The sequence below is a fragment of the Nyctibius grandis genome, chromosome 21 (assembly GCF_013368605.1).
Source record: "Nyctibius grandis isolate bNycGra1 chromosome 21, bNycGra1.pri, whole genome shotgun sequence".
Taxonomy (NCBI): Eukaryota; Metazoa; Chordata; class Aves; order Nyctibiiformes; family Nyctibiidae; genus Nyctibius; species Nyctibius grandis.
Window position 1 is genome coordinate 5,561,040 of NC_090678.1, and position 19,944 is coordinate 5,580,983.

The 19,944-nt window shown below is 52.4% G+C and overlaps 2 protein-coding genes across 3 annotated transcripts in view; one reads left to right on the forward strand and one right to left on the reverse strand.

Annotated features, from left to right (window-relative positions):
* The first annotated feature begins 3,350 nt into the window (after positions 1-3,350).
* On the forward strand, positions 3,351-18,606 carry TOR3A (torsin family 3 member A). Of its 2 annotated transcripts, XR_011049608.1 has the most exons (7): positions 3,351-3,645; positions 4,022-4,135; positions 4,865-5,130; positions 5,820-5,995; positions 7,738-7,862; positions 8,137-9,074; positions 18,483-18,606. XR_011049608.1 is itself a non-coding variant. In XM_068417077.1 (6 exons), the coding sequence occupies exons 1-6, from the start codon at positions 3,384-3,386 to the stop codon at positions 8,385-8,387; spliced, it is 1,194 nt and encodes a 397-aa protein (XP_068273178.1). In that variant the 5' UTR covers positions 3,351-3,383; the 3' UTR covers positions 8,388-10,428. The 2 variants fall into 2 exon arrangements, 1 of the variants encoding a protein (XP_068273178.1); XM_068417077.1 differs by lacking the exon at positions 18,483-18,606 and having other exon boundaries at positions 8,137-10,428.
* ABL2 (ABL proto-oncogene 2, non-receptor tyrosine kinase) overlaps positions 10,537-19,944 on the reverse strand; it is a 49,865-nt gene continuing 40,457 nt past the window's right edge. The window contains exons 9-11 of the mRNA XM_068417075.1: positions 19,853-19,942; positions 17,957-18,130; positions 10,537-17,325 (exon numbers count right to left, since the gene is read on the reverse strand). Of these exons, the coding sequence (XP_068273176.1) occupies positions 15,629-17,325; positions 17,957-18,130; positions 19,853-19,942 (1,961 nt within the window). The 3' untranslated portion in view covers positions 10,537-15,628. The remainder of the gene's footprint in view (positions 17,326-17,956; positions 18,131-19,852; positions 19,943-19,944) is intronic.

A 19,944-nucleotide genomic window follows, 5' to 3' on the forward strand; every position in this document is an offset into this window, starting at 1 on the left:
TTTTTTTGGTCTCCTAACACTGTATGGTGACAATAATTTTTCATACCCTCCATCTCTATTTTTGAGGTGCCAGTTTGCTCAGGGAGCAGGACAGGATTCTTGCTTGTGTATAAGCAGTTTGACAACTTGCAGAAACTACAGATGCTTTTAAGTTTTGAAAGGCTGAAATAGCTTGTGTTGAGAGCTGTTTTTACAGGCACTTTGTTGTATTACTGCTGTGTAATTTTGGAGTGGTTGGCCTTAGTGTGAGAATTCCTATAACTGGAAGATTTTAAAGCGTTTCTGATTATATAAGGAACGTGATTTGACAGAAGAATGAACAGAAACAACTTTGAGTCAATGGAGAACAAAAGGGTTTTGAAAATTAGCACTTTCCCTGAATTTCTTTCCAATTCTTTCCTTACAAATTTTTATTGCTTCTAATAATTAGAAATTAAAAGAAGTTCTTAGTTCATATATCCCACATGTGAGACTCGTGCTCCGTTGTTTTTTCTTTGTGGAATCTCTCAATATTTTTAAGAGACTGGGGATAGGACTTTGGGGGAGAAAAAACTAAAGGAAGGAGGGGGAAGGACTCCCCTATATAATTTATCCTAGATCTTCCTTTTATTTACTGAGCTTATCTATGGCTGTATTATGCTGAGCTGCTGGAGGGAGATTCTTGCTGCCTTCAGCCAGAGCTCCTCTATGGATGTGCAGAAGGAATTGCTGTATGGAAACTGGAAAACCTGTAAAAGGGTGGATGTCCGGCGGGTACAGCCTGTAGTGTAAAATCCTGGTTTGCAAGGGTCCCTCGGGGTGTTGGCTTGTCCCGAGTGGTGGTAGGGCTGCTGAGTAAGCCAGGCATAACCACACCTTCATGGTGCTGACTTTTGTTTCTTTTTAGATGATACCTGTGCTGTGAGACCTGACTGGACCCGAGATGATGGATTTTTGATCAGGTGGTTCCTGCTCACCGGGACTGCGTCGGAATAACCAGAGGTGAAAAGCTGGGCATCCTCATATCACCCTTGGGGCTCTGCGGATCCCTGTGGCTCCCTCTTCCTGCGAGACTCAGTTGGAGATGAGCAAATACTATAGCCGGTGTTTGAGGTTCAGCAGAGGAAGCAGAGAGAGGCGGGTATAATCCCAGTACTGGGGCATTGACTGCTGGACTTCCGAGCCCCAGCCTTCCCCAGGCCGGTACGAGCGTGTTCCCCTCAGGGCAGGGCACTGGGATTTTTCCAGTCTCCTGCAGCTTCCCTTCTAACCGTGGGGAACGTTTCCTCCCTGAGGTCCTGCATAGGCAATGGAATTATTTGGGGGGTGACTTTTTTTATTTCTTTTATTTTTCCCCACTTCAGTGTCTTGTTAAACCTCAGAGCCAGGTCAAAGAAGGCGTCACTGGCAGGTTATTAAACAGCTGCTTTATTTTCCCCTCTAGCTCTGGCGATGTGCCGCGTTTGAGCAAAGCTGCCCTCCCAGGAGTTACACCATAGTACCGTGGAGCTGGTGTGGTGTTGGACAGTCAGTTGTTTGATCTTTCAGAATTTGCTTTCTCAAAATTTTTTCCTTTGGGACATGGAAGCATCTATTTTTTATGAGGTCTGTCTCTTTTGATAAGGTCTCCAGCTAAAGCACTTCTCCCTGGGAGGGCAGAGTTTTGAATAGTCATTTAGAATCACAGAATCGTTTTGGTTGGAAAGGACCTTTAAGATCAAGTCCAACTGTTAATGTTACAGCTATTAATTTTTTTATAAATATATATAAACGCTTCAATTCAGATACTTCAACTAGTTTTCAGAAAGGTTGACAGCGGTTTAATGTGCGGTGAGTTCAATTTTTAAATGATTATTTTTTTTATGTGCACAGGTTTTAGTTCTGTTTGTTATTGCGACTGATGTTAAGGTTTTAGCCTCACTGATGATTTTTGAAGCTGGAGGGAGCAATTAGGTTAATACCAGGGTCTTTAATGCCATTGGGTAATCTATATAGCCTCCTGGAGATGGTGATGTGCTCCATTCCGTGCCTTGGCAGGGCTGGATCCTGCTCCCCATCCATCTCAACGAGTGAATTGCCAGGCTGGATGAACTGCATTTAGTGTCCTTCTTATTTTTGGTTGTTTTTTTTTTTCTGAGCACATGGGATAGCCTTGGAATTCTTTCTGTGTCCAAAGCACCTTGGCCTCATCTCGGTCCAGATAAGTTGTGAGTGGACTTGTCCTGATGCTCAGTAACTTGTAGAGGTGTTGGTCTCTTATAGTAAGTCAGCAGTGGGTACAGCTTAAGGTAAAATGCACGTTATATGAGCCTCATCCACTTCTCATCTCCCCCACACAGCTCAGTTTGTGTATTTAGCACAGCAGCACTTACCAGTTGTGCTTTGGGGGGTTGAAGGGTTCCTGTTCCCAAAATCAAAGCCAGGCTTTGTGTGGGGTCCTAGAATCTCCTGCCTAATGCCTGTACTTGCTCCTTCCCCGTACACGAGGAGGTTTACAGCTGCTTGGAGAAACTTGCTGGAGAAAACTTGTTGTTGGTGATGAGCTGTTGTACCTCAGTTCTCGTATGTGATTTTGTGGTCATTCTGTGCTGATCTGAAATTTTTTTTTCCTGGCTGCTTGAGTGGAGCCCAGGTGGAGTCGTAGTGTTTGGGTGTACTGGTGTGTGAAGATGCACTGATGTAAAAGTCAACGGTGACACTTCTTGGGATGAAGAATAACAGCCATCTCGTGTCACACAGCGAGCCAGCAGCGATAGCGTGTGTCCTAGAGCTTTGATCCAAGGGCTAAACTGAGCTCACAGCACAGCAGGCAGCACACACACCCCAGACACCGTGCCCCGCTGCTGCCCAGTGATGCATCCCCTGCCTCCTGCTCCCACGTTCATGCCTGTTATTTGCGTGTCCCCTTGGAAATGACCCCAGTGAACAACAACTGCTGAGGGTTCGTGCATTTGTGGCAGCAAAACTTTAGCTGGGCCACTGGGATACTTAAGAACAAACCGGATTTTTTGCCTTCCCCAGGCGTTTGGTGTTAGTGCTGCGGCTTCTCCTGGGAGTTGGCAGGGCCTGGGGAGAGGCCGGGGGCCACGTTTTGTGCAGAGCAGACACCTGAGGGGTGCCCGGTGCCTCCTCTGGGGAGCAGGGCTGGGTTTGGCAGCGCGGCGCTGGCCCGGAGCCCAGGGGAGGCCGGCCGGGGCCGTGTCTGTGGGGCAGGCGGGCAGGAGGCCATGGCCGTGGTGGCCGTGACACCAGCCCACGGCGTTGCCCCGGCCACGCCAATTGCAGGCGGCCAGGAAGTGAGATCACAGCTCGGGCGGCTTAAGGGCGGCCGGGAGCCTGCGGCCACCCCGCAGAGCCGAGCAGGGTCCCGCTCCCACCCCGGCGGGGCTCCCCGACCCGCCGCCATGGGCCCGGGCAGGCTGGCGGCCCGCCTGGGGCTGGCCTGCGGCCTGCTGCTGCTGCTGGGGGGCCCGGCGGGCCGGGGCAGCCCAGGGGCGCCGCCGCGGGAGCAGGAGGGGGGGCTGTGGGGCAGGGCGAGGTACGAGGCCGTGAAGCAGCAGCTGGGAGCGGTGGGAGCTCTCTCCCGGCGGTACTGGCGGTACCTGGCCTGCAGGGTGTGGCGGGAGGGCTGCGAGGAGGAGGAGGAAGGGTCCAGCCCCAGGCCAGGTAAGCACCCTCCTTCTCTCTCTCCCTCTCCCATGCCCAGGGCCCGAACACCCCGCTGCCCCCAGCACGGGGGTCTGTGCCCCCAGCCCCTGTCCTGCCCTTCCCGAGGGTTGTTGCCCTGGGCCACCTCCCTGCTCGCTCACCATACCCCGAGTTGCCACAAACACGCATCTCTCCGTGCCCCTCTGAGCCAGCTGCTGCCCATTTTGTGCTTGTTCCCCCTCCCCACAGCCCCAGCTGCCTCCCAGGGCACTGGCTGATCCCCTGCACCTGGGAGGGGGCTGCCCTTAACGGGGCTCAGCTGGGTGTCCACGCAAAACACACAAACAAGACACTCGCTGGCACGTCTCTGCTCAAACCCTGCTGCCTTTTGCAGGCTGGAGCTTGCCTCTGGTGGGCCAGGATTACCTGGACATCCTCTCCGCCTGGTACTGCAGCTTCGGCAAGTGCTGCGAGACAGGAGACTGCAGGATAGTCAACAATATCACAGGTGGGTGCTGTGCTTGGGAGCCCCCGAGCTGTGCTTGTCTCTGCTGCCTCTCCCTGTTGTCTTTTGTTGTTCATTTGTGGGGTTTTTTCTTTTCAAAAAGCGTATTTTAGCAAGTGATGTAAGTAAAGGGTATTTCTGAGCAGGGTGCTGAGCCGGTGGGAGGGTGGGGGACTGAGCTAAGTCCTGTTTCCCATTATTCCTTTGTAGTTCTGAGACTGCAAGAGTTTGTTCCTTACTGGGCAGCATGCCTGCTCCAGCTTGCCACGAGCCCTGCCCTCATCCAGTAGCTCCCAGGCATGTGCGGTGGGACCCAGACTGGCCCAGCACCCAGCCCCGGGTCAGGAGGGTGCACTGAGCCCTGCATGTAAGCCCCATGCGGGTGTCATTGCGTTGGGCTGGCCCTGGGACTTCTGGTGTTCAGACCCTCTGCTGGGAGCTTGTGGGGGCCCACGGCCTTCAGTGCTCTCTGCAGTTGTCAGATACCACCTCCCCTTCCCGGAGGAAAACAGGAGTCAGCCGAAGAGCTGTGTCCTGCTGCAGGCACGGCGCGAGCAGCCTGCCTCATCAGCCCTGCGGCTTTAATGCCACTCAGAGCCCTCTCAGGCCGCAGCCCCAGCAGCAGGGCTGTGCGGGCTTGGTGTCCTGACACATTTTCTCCTCCTGTTCCCACCTGCAGCAGTAGCAGCAGCCGGGCTTGTGAGTTAAAGCTGAGCTCTCGCCTTCCTGCAGGGCTGGCAGCAGACCTCCACGGGCAGCTCCACGGGCAGCACTTGGCCAAAGAAGTCGTCGTCCGGGCAGTGCAAGGGTTCCTGCAGAGCCCGCGGCCGGAGAAGGCTCTGGTCCTCTCCTTCCACGGCTGGTCCGGCACGGGCAAGAACTTTGTGGCCCGGCTGCTGGCCAGTCACCTGTACCGGGACGGGCCGAAGAGCGAGTGTGTCAGGTTGTTCATCTCGCTGTTCCACTTCCCCCATCACAAGTACGTGGACTCGTACAAGGTGAGAGCCAAGAACGTGGTGTGGCCATGGGGGTGGTCCGGTGTACTGGGTCTGGCTGGGATGGAGTTCATTTCCTTCACAGGAGCCCACAGGGTGCCATGTTTTGGAGTAGGAGTTGGTTGGAGTAGGAGTTGTGAGTAGGAGAAGGTTGATAACACCCCAGTGTTTTGGCTACTGCTGAGCAGCGCTCGCGCAGCCTCAAGGCTGTCTCTTTTCTCCCACTCTGCCCCTGCAGTCAGTAGGTTGGGGGTGCACAAGAAGCTGGGACACACACACACCAGACAGCCGACTCCAACTGACCAAAGGGACATTCTGTGCTGTTCAATGTCGTGCTCAGTAATAAAAACTGAGGGGAGGGGGCTTTGGGGTAGGGAGCCATTGCTCAGAGACTGGCTGGGCACCAGTGGTAGGTGTGAGCAATCGCCTTTGCATCACTTGCTTTGATTTCTTTCTTTCTTCTTCCTCTTTCCTTCGCTTATTAAACTGTCTTTATCTTGACCCACATGTTTACCTGCTTTTGCTCTTCCTGTTCTCTGCCCTGGCCTGCTGGGTGGGAGGGAAGGAGCCATCGGCTGTGCAGTGCTCAGCTGCAGCCAGGGGTAACCCACCATGTCTAGGCTCCCCCCTGTGATCTCCCCATGCCAGTGGCTGCTGCTGGGCTTCTCACGCTCCTCCCTGCTCCTCCGCAGGCTCAGCTGAAGAAGCAGATACGTGAGATGGTGCAGCTCTGCAAGCAGTCCCTGTTCATCTTCGACGAGGCAGAGAAACTTCATTTCAGCCTCCTGGATGCCATCAAGCCTTTCATGGCTCGCTACGACAACAAGGGCCAGATGGATTACCGGAGATCCATCTTCCTCTTCCTCAGGTGATTTCTGGGCCCCCAAAGGGATGGGGAGGAACAAAGTGGTGGAATTTATCCCCTGAGATGTGCAATATGAGGGGCTCAGGCTGCAGAGGAGGGGAAGGAGATGTCTAACTCCTCCAAGAGGCAGTTGCCTCCGTGGTCAGTTTTGCTCATTGATGCTGGGCATCCTCCCTGGGTACGGGGCATTTGCAGGAGGAGCTGGGGTCCAGCTTAGCTGGGACACCTGAGACAGTGTCTGGGCTTTGAGACAAGGAACCAGCAAGAGTCAGAGCTGGCGTGGTGTCACCCTGCACCTGGGACAGCTCAGCAGGGAGATCCCGTACTCCAGGGAGCAACACTGGGGCTTCAGCTTGGCTCTGGCAAGAGGTGTTCCCCCAGGCTGGAGCTCGGCAGAGCATTCGGGCCCCATCTCCCACCACCCAGGCGAGTGCTTTCACTTCCGAGCTTGGTGGGTCCCAGGGAAGTTTCTCTGCCCATGGAGGACCTGTATCCGTGCAGGTGCTTGTGGAGCTGACCACCTCGGTCCCACCTGCGTGGGCCCCAGCAGGAGCCATGGTGGAGGGGGCCACTGGCTGCGCTGAGCTGACCTGGTGTCCTACTTGGCAAGCCCTGCAGGCATGGGGGAACACGTCAGCCTCTTTGTGCCCTCAAGCAGAGGGGAGCAGGGTGCCTTGAACTGCAGCAGCGTGTAATCCTGGGGGGGGTTTCATCATACCCGGTGGCACCGTGACACAGACCTCTTGTGGGAGGGCTGGCTCTGCCCCAGGGCTCCTTTGGACGCTGGCCTGCTCCTGCAGCTGTGGCCAGGTTTGGGTGGTGGGGTGGGACTGTCTGGCTGTCCTCAGTCTTCTCCTGTGGCCTGGCTGGGAGCAGGAGCAGTACAAGCTTCTTCCCCCCCACCAAGACAGTGAGGGGGACACAGTGGCTTTTTCATTTTGCCTCCCCTCCATTTGGGGAATGGGTCCAGAGCCTCTGACACGAGAGGGAAGATGGGTGCGAGGTCTGTGTCTCCTGGTGCCTCTCTGCCTCCCACCTACACAAACCCTGCAGCCAGCTGGTTCCCAGTGTCACCAGCTCACTGGTGGCGGGGCACTCAGGGCTGGGGGCTGTTGGCTGAGGCTGTTGCAAACCCCTCACCAGCACATGGGGGCTGCCTGGCCTTGAACCCCTTTCCAAGGTGAGGCCCAGGAGCCTCAGTGACTGTCAGGACCTTGCGTCCCCCGCCACGGAGCTGCCCCCACGGGGGGTGTCCAGGGGAGTCCTTGTGTGGGAACTGCGCTGCTTTGGCCCCCGGGCAGGGGATGCTTTGCCAAGTCCTGGGCTGCCCCTTGAACCCCTGCCCTGGACCTTTACTTCTAGTGGGACTCCTGCCATGTGCTCTGCCCTCCAGCGTGGACTTTCAGGGGTGGCTTGTTGAGAGTTTGGTGTGGAGCCAAGTGTCACCTGTGAGGTCGATGGCATCGCAGCCAGGACAGGGGAGTGATGGAGATGGAGGATTCTTCTGGCTCCTGGTCCTGCCCTGGGGTCTGGGCTGGCAAGGTGGAAGATAGCTGTGCAGATGCCTGTGGAAAGGAGCTCTTTGGGAAGAAAGCTGGTTCCTCCATGTGCTGATCCTACCTCCTACACAGCAAACCCTTTGTTGCTAACAGAATTGCTGGGGCCTGTCCGCAGGGGAGGCTGCTGGCAGCTCTCAGCAGTTCATCTCTGGGGGCACAGTCGCGTGACTTCCCTTCTGCCCGCAGCAATCTCGGTGGCAACACCATCAACAAGGTAGCCCTGGACTTCTGGCGAGCCGGCCGGGCGCGGGAGGAGATCTCCGTGGAGCTGCTGGAGCAGCGGCTGCGGCAGGAGCTGCTGGAGCCTGCAGGTAAGAGCCGGGCTGGCTTGTGGGGTGGAGTGGGCAGGCTGCCCGCAAACTGCCCCGTCTCGGGGCCTTGCCCGCACGGTACCATCCACCTTGTGCCGCACAAGTGCGTGCTGTGGAACGAGCAGTTATTCCAACCCCTGCCCTGGGGTTATTTACAATGATGAGCCAAGACAGCCCTCCCAGGCCTGTCCTCACAGAGGCCCTGGCCTCCCAGAGGGATGCCAGCTCTCAGATGAAGCGTCTGAAGTTTGTTTTGTCTTCCTTTTTGCTCCAGAGAACAGTTATGCCCTCAGCCGCCTCCTCAGAGAGAACCTCATTGATTTCTTCGTGCCGTTCCTGCCTCTGGAGTACCACCACGTGAAGCTCTGCGTGCGGGATGCTTTCATGGCCCTTGGACTTCCCTACACCGAGGCAGCCCTCGACGAAGTGGCCAGGATGATGGTGTTTGTCCCCAAAGAGGAGAAGCTTTTCTCTGCACAGGGCTGTAAATCTGTATCCCAGCGCATCAATTACTTCCTTCCTTGAACACCAGGTGGGGACTGCACCAGTGGTGAAGGTGGTTCTGCACACTGGGAGCTGCTCTCCTCCAACAAGGTCAGGCAAGCAGGTTACCCAGCCATGCACTTGCACAGGGACAGAGACTCAACCCCTTGTCACTCCAAGGGCTCTTTGCAGGAAGGAGGGGCCCCCCGCCCAGCCTGACTCCTGGGACACGGGGACAGCCTGCGCTCGGCTGCCTTTGGAGTCTTGTCTGGTGTTTTGAAGTCCCTTCTCTTAGCAGGCAGTAGCCTGAAGGGGTGATTTGGTTGCACTGAGAGATGCTTTGTTTCACGTGAGTGGGCGGTTCCAAGTCCTTGGTTTGTTACCATGGAACGAAGGCCTTAGACTGGTTCTGTTGAGCCAGCCCAGCAGAAGCCACGTCCTCATCCCTGTCCCCAGTTTTGTCATTCACTTTACAAGCTCTCACATTGCACAGAACTGTTTTGATGGAGTTGAGGGTTTTTTTTTTTTCTCTGTTACTCTCCTGCATTCACAAGGCGTCTGCTGCTCGGGGCCGCGCGTGCCAGGATCATGGTTTGTGCAGGGAGGTCCTCGCGTAGGGAAAATGACTGAATGATGTCCCTTGGAGATGTCAAATCCACAGCCTCTCGCTTCGGAGTGTCCCTCTCTCGTTGGAGTCTTCCGTTGTATGGAAGCAGCCGCCGGGATGAGGTGAAGTTCTGCTGAAATTATTTTTCTAAGCGGTTTGGTGAAGGGCCTGTTTGCTTCACTGCAAAATGAAAAAGGGGAGACCAATTCCCCTTCCAAGGGCAAAGGGCAGTTGAGGAGGATGGTGGCTGAAGGAACAGGCTCCAACTGAATTCAGGTTGTCAGGGATGCAGTAAGCTTGGGTTTTGGGGTGGTTTTTTTCCCCAGTATGTTGCATGCGGTGGTTTTTTGGCTGGTATCAGCATTACTACACCGAGGGGCTGTTTGCTGTCTGGGTTCTTGCCAGATGATAAGTCTGTTAGAGCAGGACCAAAAAATTCCAACAGTGTTACAGGAATCGCTTTGTGACCTCTGGGTCAAAACTCCCTTCCAACACCGCCGGGCTGGGGCGATGAGGTGGAACGGCACACGCCAAGGACAGGGCTCAGCTGCCCGGACACCCTGTGTGTGACCTTGGAGCTATTTTAAGCTTTGAACCTCTGCGGTGCCAGCGATGAGCAGCACAACTTCTGGGAAAAGATTGACCAGACACACTTACTGCTCCTGCAGAATTGGAGTTCGTGTGTCCCTGCGGGCACGTGGGCTCCGTTATCTAACGAGGCTTCACAGTCCAAGGCAGGAGGACGAGGCAGCTGCTTTCTCACTGCTCAACCGATGCAGTTAGTTTAAACTTACCTGTTGTCTCTAGAGTGGACCTGAGGGCCTGTGCTGGCGCACGCTGTTATCTGGCATTTCTTAGGCTTGTTTTATGGTTAATCTCTTTCTTAATCACAAGTGTCAAGCCTAAAGCTTCAGCCTGGGCAAGAGCAGAGGGAGATGCGCCCAGGGAAGGCGGCTGGGGAAGGGAGGATGCAGCCCCGCAGAAGGGCACAACTCGGGTTGTGTTTTATAACCTGTACAGAAAGCTTAGATCGTTGTTAGTTAGTTAGTTAATTAGTTGCTTAGCAGGTTGTGTAAGCCAGGATAACCTCTTATTTTTTTAAAATACAAAAGAATCTTCAGCTGTCCGGGTTAGGCTGACGCTGTTTGGAGTGGAAGGGAGTCACTTTGCCAGGCGCTGAGCCAGCGCGGGGCTGGGGTGAAGTTGGCACGTTAAGCAGTTCTTACTCATTACTCATTAAGGACGTGGTGGTGTTACTAATGAGGGCAACTGCCAAAGCAATGATGCAAGACCCTGCGCTCTTCCAGGTTGCACTTGTGTATGTTTGAGAATTAAGTGAGCATTTGATTACACAACCCCAACAGCAAGAATTGCTCTCCTCTGACCACTCCACGGCAACGTGAAGTTTGTTTTTAAAGGCATGAAGATACGGCTTTTCTTTGCAACCTGGCAGAATTAAACGATTTCCCTTTTTAACAGGTTTATAATCATCTTGTCTTTTCTACCCAAAATAACAAACTTCAGGTCAGTACTGAGCAGCTTCAAATATTCCGTAAGAAAAAAAAAAGGCAGCATACACTCAAGTGGTTTTTGCCAATAAAATATTGCAACCTTTATTTAAAACAAAATGCAAATTGGCAAAACTTTGTGGAACGACAGGCAAAGAGGCCCTTCAAAGGGCCTTATTTACATCAAGTTTAACACTGTTCGCAGTTCACAGTCAGACGATAGTGAGAGAATTAAATTAGAAAAACAACCAAAATATATTACAATAACAATTAAAAACAAACAGTTGACAACACTGGTAGAGTGATTGGTGATGAACGTGTTTCATTTTAATCCATTCCTGCCCTCCGTGAGTTCCCTACTGATACAAGCAGCGTGCCGAGCCGAGCGGGCTTTACCTCCCGTGCACAGCAGACACGTTTGGAAGAACAACCTCCTTTGGTACTGCCATTTATCATCGTGTCAGTATCATAAATAAGTCAGGTGTCCCATAACCTCTTATTTCCTACCGCCAGGGAAGAGGCTGAAGGTTCAGTCCTACACTACAGCAGCTGGAGCGCAAGCCCAGCGCCCATCCGTGCTAGGTGGTGCCGCTCGCAGTGAAGTGGGAGGTTTCCGAGCACGCTGTGGTCACTGCCCTTCGGCTGGCTGCTGAGCAGCAGGGCTGGGCTGAGCGTTTGAAAGAGAAGCCAGCAGCCTGTGATGTTTGCAAAAAAAAAAGCTCTTCTGGATTCATTAGTGCTTGTCACGGCTGCTGCTGCCCAAGAGCACGGAGGAGCAAACCGCGGAGCGCCTCAGCTGTAGGGCAGCCTGCCGCAGGTGAGCGGTACGGACACGGGGGCCTGGGTTTCCTTATGACTGCGCAGCGTGACCCACCCAACCTGCTCAGACCCCTGCTGCCTTTCAGGGAGCGGCTGCTCTGTTAACGCAGCAGTTTGGGTGCAGCGGTTGCCCCTCGCCGCGGGGTTTGGTTCCTGCTGCCCGCAGAGAGCCGTGTGCCGTAAAACTCCTGCGTAAGCACACCCGAGGGGGTGTCAGCTCGTGTGTGATTGTGTCTCGCTGGCACAAGGCCAGCGGTGCTCAGCAGAAATGTCCTGGGTGAGGGCAGGAACAGGCAGCCCCTCTTCCCCGTGGTGTTCTGCATCAGCAACACTGCTCCGTTCAATTCCACTTTCCCAATTTGATGCAGTCCCAAGACTCAGACTCTTAATTCAGCTTCACCCCTGTCCGCACTAATGAAGAATATGATTAAATCGAAGTGCTGCCCGTCAGACAGCCAAGTGCACCACTCTGGGGTTAAAAAGGGTGTACAGTGCAGGAAGAAAAGAGAATTGCACCTGTGAGTCTGCTAACTCCCCACAGTAGCTAGGAAGAGAAAGTGCCCCACGTCAGCTCACTCGTGTGAGCGCACGCTTTGTGCTTGGCATTGCCAGGCCCTATGTGATGCCATCCCCTGTTGCAAAGACGACTCCTGTAAATTCTAGTCCCTACTAGTGCAAGTGAGAGCCCGGCTGCCACTGCATCCCCACCCCACATGGCCTTCTGACAGCGGTGAGGAAAGGAAACACAACGGGAGTTTATGCCCTGTCCCTACCCTAACCAGTGGAGCAAGAAGTGCTCTTCACTGGGACAAAAAACGGGGCTCCACGATCCTTACGTTGCTTTTGAACGTACTGTGCAAAGCTGGAAGCAGAGAAGCTGCTACAGTAGAGACTTAAGGCTGAACAGAAAGCCAAACCGAGCAAGAACGGTAACAATTTTAGTAGAGTAGCTGTGGAAGGAAGAACAACTCAATGGTGACTTACAGCAGAACCAGCTTTCCCAGATACCGTCCTTTTGCTATCCTGCCAGGGGGCAGGGGAGAATTCCAGTTTAGGAATGAAACACTGTTGGGCAGCAAAAGCAGCAGCAATTCTGCAGCCTCCTACTTAGGGGAAAAAAACCTGTGTCAAGTCAGCACTACCTCTGCCCCCATCTACCTGCCTGGTGTAAGACAACTGGTAAGAGCAGAGCAAACACTCTCCACAGGCGTCATGAAGGCACATCCCCAAATTCCACTGTTCTGTGTTTTCCCTCCACTGGAGGGACCAGCACTGAATGGGCTTCTGTGTTGCCCAGAGAGGCTGTGGAGTCTCCATCCTTGGAGATACTCAAAAGCTATCTGGACATGGTCCTGGGTGGTGGCTGTAGGTGGCCCTGCCTTGAGCAGGGGGCTTGGACCAGATGACCTCCGGAGGTGGCTTCCTCTGTAAGAGCACATGGCTGCTTCGGCTGTGCTACTGCCCACTGCCCATCACCTCTGCCATGGGGAGGAGAAACCAGGTGGCATCTGAAAGGAACTAGGGATGACCAGTGGAGGGGAACATTGGGGCACAGTTAGTTTCTTTGGAAGGGTCAGGAAGGGCTAGAAGAGGGGAGTTTTAGTAGTTGGAAGCTCCAGGAAGTGTTTGCTATTCTGTCACGTTCCCTGGAGCTTTTCTGGAAGACTGTCATTCAGGAAACAAACGCTGCTTTCAAAATATTCATCAGAACTAGAGTAATATTTTTGAATTTTCTTGTTAAAATACCTTTCCCCTGAGAATCCCTCCAGTTTCAGTCTGTTTGCCCTAGGCTGAGTAGCAGTACAACGATGAAATCACGCGATTGTCTGCCTGGGCAAACAAGAGCTGCCTTTCTGCCCCGAAGAAAGCTCCCACACCTTTTCAGTCCTTTTGATGTTTGAAAGGCCCCGTGAAGCAATACCACAAACCTCCTTCCCTCCGCAGGTCCCCCTTCCAAAGGCAGTTAGTTTGGTGCGCAGCGACGCGCACCTTCAATAAAGGTGACTGAAAGAGATAAGGTAAACCGTAAAAGCCCTCGGTAAAGTCCACGAGGTAACGGTGTGGTACTCTGCCTCGTGGCACAGCCTCCCCTGCCCCGCTGACCTGAGCCTGGGCACGCTGAAAAATCCTCGGGCAGAACTAGAGAGCAGGCTTGGTGGGGTGGGATTGGTACTGCTAAGCCAGGATGAGTAACCCATGCTGTACTCATTTGGCTCTACTTAGGTACTAACTCACTGGAGTAAACCTGACTCGTAGGAACAATTCACTTTACTGCCTGTCAGGTAGGATGGAGGGGGGTTGCTTTTTTCACCATTTCACTTGGACGGTGAAGCTCACGTGCTCCATTTCACCTCGCATACTGCTCGCGCACCGTGACACAACCTTGTTTACCACAGACCAGTAGTAAAATGAGGATTCTCACACACCAGCCCATTTCTAAAGATTTTCAGGCCACTGTCTCCCTATGCTCCATGGAAAAAACAGGGATGCTCACTGAGACAGCCCAGTCTCCTTCCAGGCACCAACAGGGCAATGCTTCTAGACAGAAATGGAAGTGCCCATCTCCTAAATTCACACCTGTGCCCCAGCTCAACTCTAAATGCTCAAACTAAAAGCAGCACAGTCACACTTTAAAAACAAGTTAAAAAAGCGTTTTAGCCAAAAAATAAAAGATTTAAGGTGCAAAGCAAGCCTGATCTTCTATCATCACCAATAGTGTGAAGTGAGCAGCAGCATGCAGGGTAACGTGTGTTTGGAGCCCAGGTATGAGGCCTGTTCTCCTCCTCTCACAAACCAACAGCTAGTTGAGGTCTTTCTACTTGCCCGTACATTTACATCGCAGGGAGTTGTGCATATACACAGAAGACCATTTTTTTTGAGGCCACAACAGTCTACAAACAGCACGAGGGCCATGAAGACAACCTCAACCACACGACTGCTTTCATTCTGGGATTGTCAGTAGGCATCAGACAGCAGGGACAATAACCCAGCGGGAGCTCTCCGAGGCAGAGCTGTAACGCTTGGTGCCACACCTCAGGCGGAGGAGTGCACCGTTTATGTGCGTGTTCCCTACGCCACAGCACGAGATTCTGGTCTAGCCTTTAAAATACAGGAACAAATAAACAAAGAGATGGCCGTGATTCCCCCCTGTGCTGACACACCTAGTCACCTTCACGTGCAGGGAAGCTGAAAGCCTGCAAGACTAGAATAAATCCCAGGAAGCCGTCAGTGTGAAGTGTTAGATTTAAGCCAAGAGTAGGGACTGGTCCAGGGAATGCCGCAGCAGCGAGGGCGCGTGGCGGGCAGGCGAGGCTGTACTTTCTGGTTCTCCAGCTGGCCCCGCAGCGCTGTGACTGCTAAAGGAATGTGGAGAACAGCCAGGGGTGGCGGAGGCTCTGCCTTATCTGCCATAGGGCCTCAAGGGGATGAAACTGAATTGGGGAGTCAACCTGGTAACAAGTTAAAAACAATCTAGAGCTTAAAAAAAATAATAATTAACCCACCCACCCCAATAACAACACTGGCAAGTTGTACAAGAGCCCCAAACTACTCACAACAGACACCAAGCAGCACCTGTGCTAGACCACCAGAAATAGGGATCAACTGAGCGAAGGCTGTGTGGTGGGGAAGGGGGTGTTCCAGTGGTAAGTCTGCCCAACATCCCTGATGCTTCCGATACAACGAAGATGAGAACGTGGTGGATGAGGCGGACAGGAGGGAAAAGGGATAGGTTCATATATTAACTAATTTTGCAGTTCTCATTACAGCAGCAACAGCGCTGTGGAAGTAAGCCATCTGGGCTAGTGCATCCACCTCCAGCAGCTCTGAATACTGTCAGTGCATTAGACCTCTCCCCTCAGAGCTACTCCAGCTCAGCCTGCTTGGCAGTTGGTACCAACGGAGCCCCAGTGCCTCTCCTCTGCCTCGTCAGGAGGCCAAAGCATGCGTTAGTGCAGACAGGGGAGGATCTGTCCAGCCGAGCGGCCTGCAGCCACTCCAGCGCTCCAGCTATCACCCATCCAACCATCCTTCCCAGAGCGAGAACCTGCCATCGATTCTCCTGCCTCTCCAAGGGAGGAGCGAGGAACTTCCTTCCCTTGCCATACCAAGCAGATCAGACTGACAAGGTAGGGACAAACACTTGATGTTCTGCCCCTTACAGCTTTAATCTACCCTCTCCATCCCCATTTTTTTGAGATGAACCTGTAAACGTGAGGAAAACTCAGTGATCTGAGGTACTTCACATACTCAAGTATCAGTCTTTCCTGTTGAAAGCATCAGTACAGAAAAAAAGTCCACCCCCCTCCCCCCCCGTGTGTATTTATTTCTCTTACCCCGATTGACAGTAGCTACCTTTGCACCACATCGCTGATTTCTTGGACACATGACAATAAGTTATTAAGGACGGGGTTTGCCCCGGGGACGCTAGCAGCTGTTGAGGACACCTGCAGTTCCTGCAGGCTGAGTTCCAGTTTGCTCACGGCTTCCCGGAAGGCAAATTTGTTGCGTGTATGCGGGATGCAGTCCACGTAGCCTGAGCAGTAATCCAACAGCTGGTGCCCCGTGTCCACCAGCTGGCTGTTTGGTGTCGGCTCGGCGATGGCACTCGAGAGAAGATCTGCGCACTCCAGCAGTGCTTCCTTGCTGATTTTATCTGCAGAGATTTTCTCAGCTGCCTGTTTGGTCTTTCTCAGCGCTACTTTTGCGCCAGCCGTGCCGTTGGCCATTTTCACTGGGGAGGTGGAAGACGATGACAGAGGCACTTGAGGTGGAGGCATCACGGGCCTCCCAGATTTTCCACCAACAGATGCTGCTGCCGCTGCCGCCTTCTTACTCCCTTCGCTTGATTCCAGTCCGTGCTGCGCTCCTGCCACGTTGCTCAGCTCTTCTGCTGCATCTGAGCAGGCAGCTGGCTGTTGCAGGAGCCTCATCACTGGTGGTGGAGGTGGAGCACACTTTGGTTTTACCCGTCTGGGCCGGTCCCTGTCGCCGGAAGAAGTGACCTGATGCTCAGATAAGAGCTTAAATTTATTACCCTGAGAGTCTGTGCCAATGAGCTGCACGTCTGCTGGAGCGTGTTTTAGAGTGGGTGAGATTAGGACTGGCACTTTGTGGTTATGAGTGGTTGGAAGTATTGCTGCAGCCTTCACCGGAGACGACCACCCTGGTCTCTCGCCATCCTCAAGGGCCCCTTGCCGTGGGCCACTGTTTTTTTCTTTGCCCTTAGGAGCTGCTGCTAGCCCTGGACCCTCCTTTTCTTCCGATCCGGAGGGGGTTCGGAAAGGGAGGGCTGTGGCACCCCTCGGCAAGAGTTTTGCTTTTGGTCTCTCTCTGGTCAAAGCAGGGCCTTCTTCAAACCTTTTGGGAAGCAGGTCATTGGCCCTCCCCGTGCTCTCATCGGGCTGAGAGGAGGTGGACACTGTCCGTTCCAGCTGGATTTTTGACCTCTGGGAATTTCTGGGAAGGGTCATTGCCATCCTATCCTGCTCTGGAAGCCCTGAGGACATGGAAGATGTAGAGTTTGACCTTGGAAAAGGCTTTGAAGCTTCTTCATTGCCAGTGGGTTTTCCCGCTCGTAAACCCAGTGTCTTTTTAATCAAGCGTGGCGTAAAGAAACCAGTGATGCCCGACCACCCACCACCGGTGCTTACGCCCCCACCACTGCTGGTACCAGTGCCGTCGTCGTTGTAGAAGGTCCTCTGCACAAAGCCCCCGCCATAGCACTTGGGTGGCGCCAGGCTTGCGTCCTGCTGCGCGGGAGCAAAAGAGAACCCATCCACATGCTGCAAGGAAGCAACAGATGAAAAGTTACCCGTCAGCTCGTATTTCTTATGGGGCTGATTCTCCATCTCCCGGAAGGAGCTGCTGCGCTTGGGAGGTGTGGGAGCATTCCTCTTCTTCATAAAGGAGCTGAAGAAGCCGCCTTTTCTGTCCCTGGTGAAAGTAGTCTCTTTGGCATCCTCCAACAGGCTGCTGGGTGACTTGTCCCTCTGCTTGCGAGGCAGGGCGGGAGACCCGCTTGTTGGCTGTGTGTTTCTGATAAAACCTGGACAGAAGAAACAAGTGTGAATCTGCAAAATCAATTTCCATTTCCACCTCCCTGTCCTGCAGTGGGCTTTATGGTGCTGCCCAGGTGCTGCTATTTAGCTGCCCAGGTTCTGCAGAGACGGACTGAGAAAGTTAGCATTTTATTTTTGTGCGAGGCTGGTGTGCTTTTGACCCCCCCCCAACTTCTGAGTGACTTGTCTGTTGTCTATACTGAGGAGGCAACTTAGAAGAGAGCTCAGCAGAAAGCGAAGTTGCTCTTTTCTCCCAGTTTCTTACTCCCTTCCTGTGGTTTTTTCCTCCTTCCCCAAATACCGCAAGTATAAAAGAAAACCTCTTGTTGCATCAACTTTAGTTTTGAAGCTGTCATTTAAAAAAAAAAAGCAGCAAAACTAAATTTAAAAGAAAAAATACAGTGGGATTTACTAAAAAAACACTGAACAAGCTGCAGCGTTTTCTATTTGCTAGTAAATAATTGGGCTGCTGAGGTGGTCAACACCCTAATGACATAAGAGCACAAAGCACCTTGCTGTGAGATGTTGCTCTGTTTTCTTCTGTTTCCCTGGCTTTACACCAGCACCAAGCCTATCCCAGAACATGTGGCCTCCCTGCCACTGTCCCAGCGCCCGTACCTGGTGCTGAGCTGGAGGCTGAGTGCTCCACAGTATCTTGAGTTCCTTCAATGTTCTCCTTGTTCTCTGCCTGTTTCTTCAGTGTTCTAGTCTTGGAGGGAAGCATGGGTAACCGGGGCAAGTAAGGAACTATGGATGAGGAGGAGGCTGTTCTTCCAAGCTCCTCTGCTACCTCTGTAAGGAGGGGGGGAAAAAAAAGAAAAAAGGAATAGTTGGAACAGAGACCAGCAGAGGAAGAGAGAAAGAAAACCTGGGTCTTTACTGCAAACCCAGATGGCAAGAAGAGATACATGACTGAGAAATACATAGTTTATAGATTTAGTTTTTGCTCAAGTCCAGAGGCATTCAGGGTAAGATTTTTTTGTAATGCTTTCACACTCATTTACATCTGTATAAATTCAGCAAAAAGATCCCAGTGGTAATATCTGTACAAGAGGTCTGGTACAATCGTAGCTCTCTGCTGGGTTAAGGACTGCTCAAGAGCTAAAGCCAGCACTGAATGCATTTGCCTCTGTTTTTAATTAAGGTGTCTCCTGTTGATGCTCCTGGGATCCTGCAGAAGTTGTGTCCTCTCTGGATCTGAATCTAAGCTGCTTTGCTTGAGGCAAAGCACTGTGCCTCCCTCTTAGACACGACAACTGCATGTTTCCTTCCCAACATCAACACAAGGTACGTGACTGAAAAAAAAAACAGAAAAAACCCACAACCTCCTGGCCACACCCAGGTTGGCATTTGTGTGGGCCACTTGATGTGCCTCTTGTAGACCTTCCCTGGTAGAACTCGATCTGGTGTGTTTTTTCTCTAGTAGGGAAGTGGATAGATCAGCTCCATATTTAATTTAAAAATTCTCCTGGTTTTGCAGGGATAAAATTTATAGAATCAATTTTCTGTTACATTTTGTTTCAGTCTGTGGCCAGCTGTGGGATGGTGATCAAGGCCATCAGCAGTAAAGCCAGGGCAGCTGCCCCAGGCTGGCCCGCAGGTGTGTTCTGTAACACTAACGTCAGGGTCACTATAAATGGGAAAGATGGGTAGGGATGGAGGGGGTTCTTTGCTCTCCCCTCCCTCTTTCTCTTCTCAATGGTTACTATCCCTGGAGGGACTTGCCACCACTCTTACGAGCTAAGTATAATTTTGTGTCTTTCTATTAGTATTGATATTGGTTTTCTTGCTTTATTAAATCTGTTTAAATTTCAACCCATGAGTCTCCCTCCTTTTCCCAATTCCCTTTGTCTGTTTGGGGAAGGGACACTGGGTGATAGAACAACTGGTTATTGTTTAGCCCTGGGGGCAGGCTAAATGGAGACAAAAATTTAGAAGATGCTGAGACAGTTCTGCTTGTCTGCTGTCTGGTATCACACTTCTCACCAGTATTCACCTCCCAGCTGATTACATTTGAGAGCTGAGTTGCACAGATTCGCTCCTAGAAGTAGCTAAGTAGAAAATCCAGAGATTAAGGCACCCTTTTTAAAAATGAAAGCTGATAGAATAATATTTCATGACGTAATTGCTGCAGTCAGTAATGGACTGTGATAGCCACACACTTTTCTCTGTCTCTCAGCATCACTCACCATTCCTTGCTCTTCAGTCTGGGAAACAAGAGACGTCCTCTAATGGAGGAGACAATATTCTTTAGATTAACTCTTTGGCATCTTGCTGCTCAATGAATTACTATACTGTCCCTTGCACTGGTCTATGTCTAAAGTTTATTTAGTATTTGTGCACCAATTAAGAGCATGTATTTGCAGGCTTATAGTTAAGAAATTAAGTAAGGGACAAAGCCTCTCACAACCCCCACAGTTAGCAGATGAGCCTTAAGAGCCCGTCCATAAGATACAGCGATCTGGGGGACAAACTCCAGGACTGTTTCAGAAATAAAGCAACAGGGGCACTCACCCTCTGAGATGCTCGAGTCGTGGAACATAGTTTCAAAGGCCTGGTGAGTCTCAGCAAAGGAAGGTCGGTCTGGTGGGTTCCACTTCCAACCT

Excerpts from the sequence above, each read along its gene's own strand:
- TOR3A (XM_068417077.1), top strand. The coding sequence starts at position 3,384 with ATGGGCCCGGGCAGGCTGGCGGCCCGCCTGGGGCTGGCCTGCGGCCTG. Across the intron at positions 3,646-4,021 it reads AGGGTCCAGCCCCAGGCCAG|GCTGGAGCTTGCCTCTGGTG; the intron begins GTAAGCACCCTC and ends TGCCTTTTGCAG. Across the intron at positions 7,863-8,136 it reads GGAGCTGCTGGAGCCTGCAG|AGAACAGTTATGCCCTCAGC; the intron begins GTAAGAGCCGGG and ends TTTTTGCTCCAG.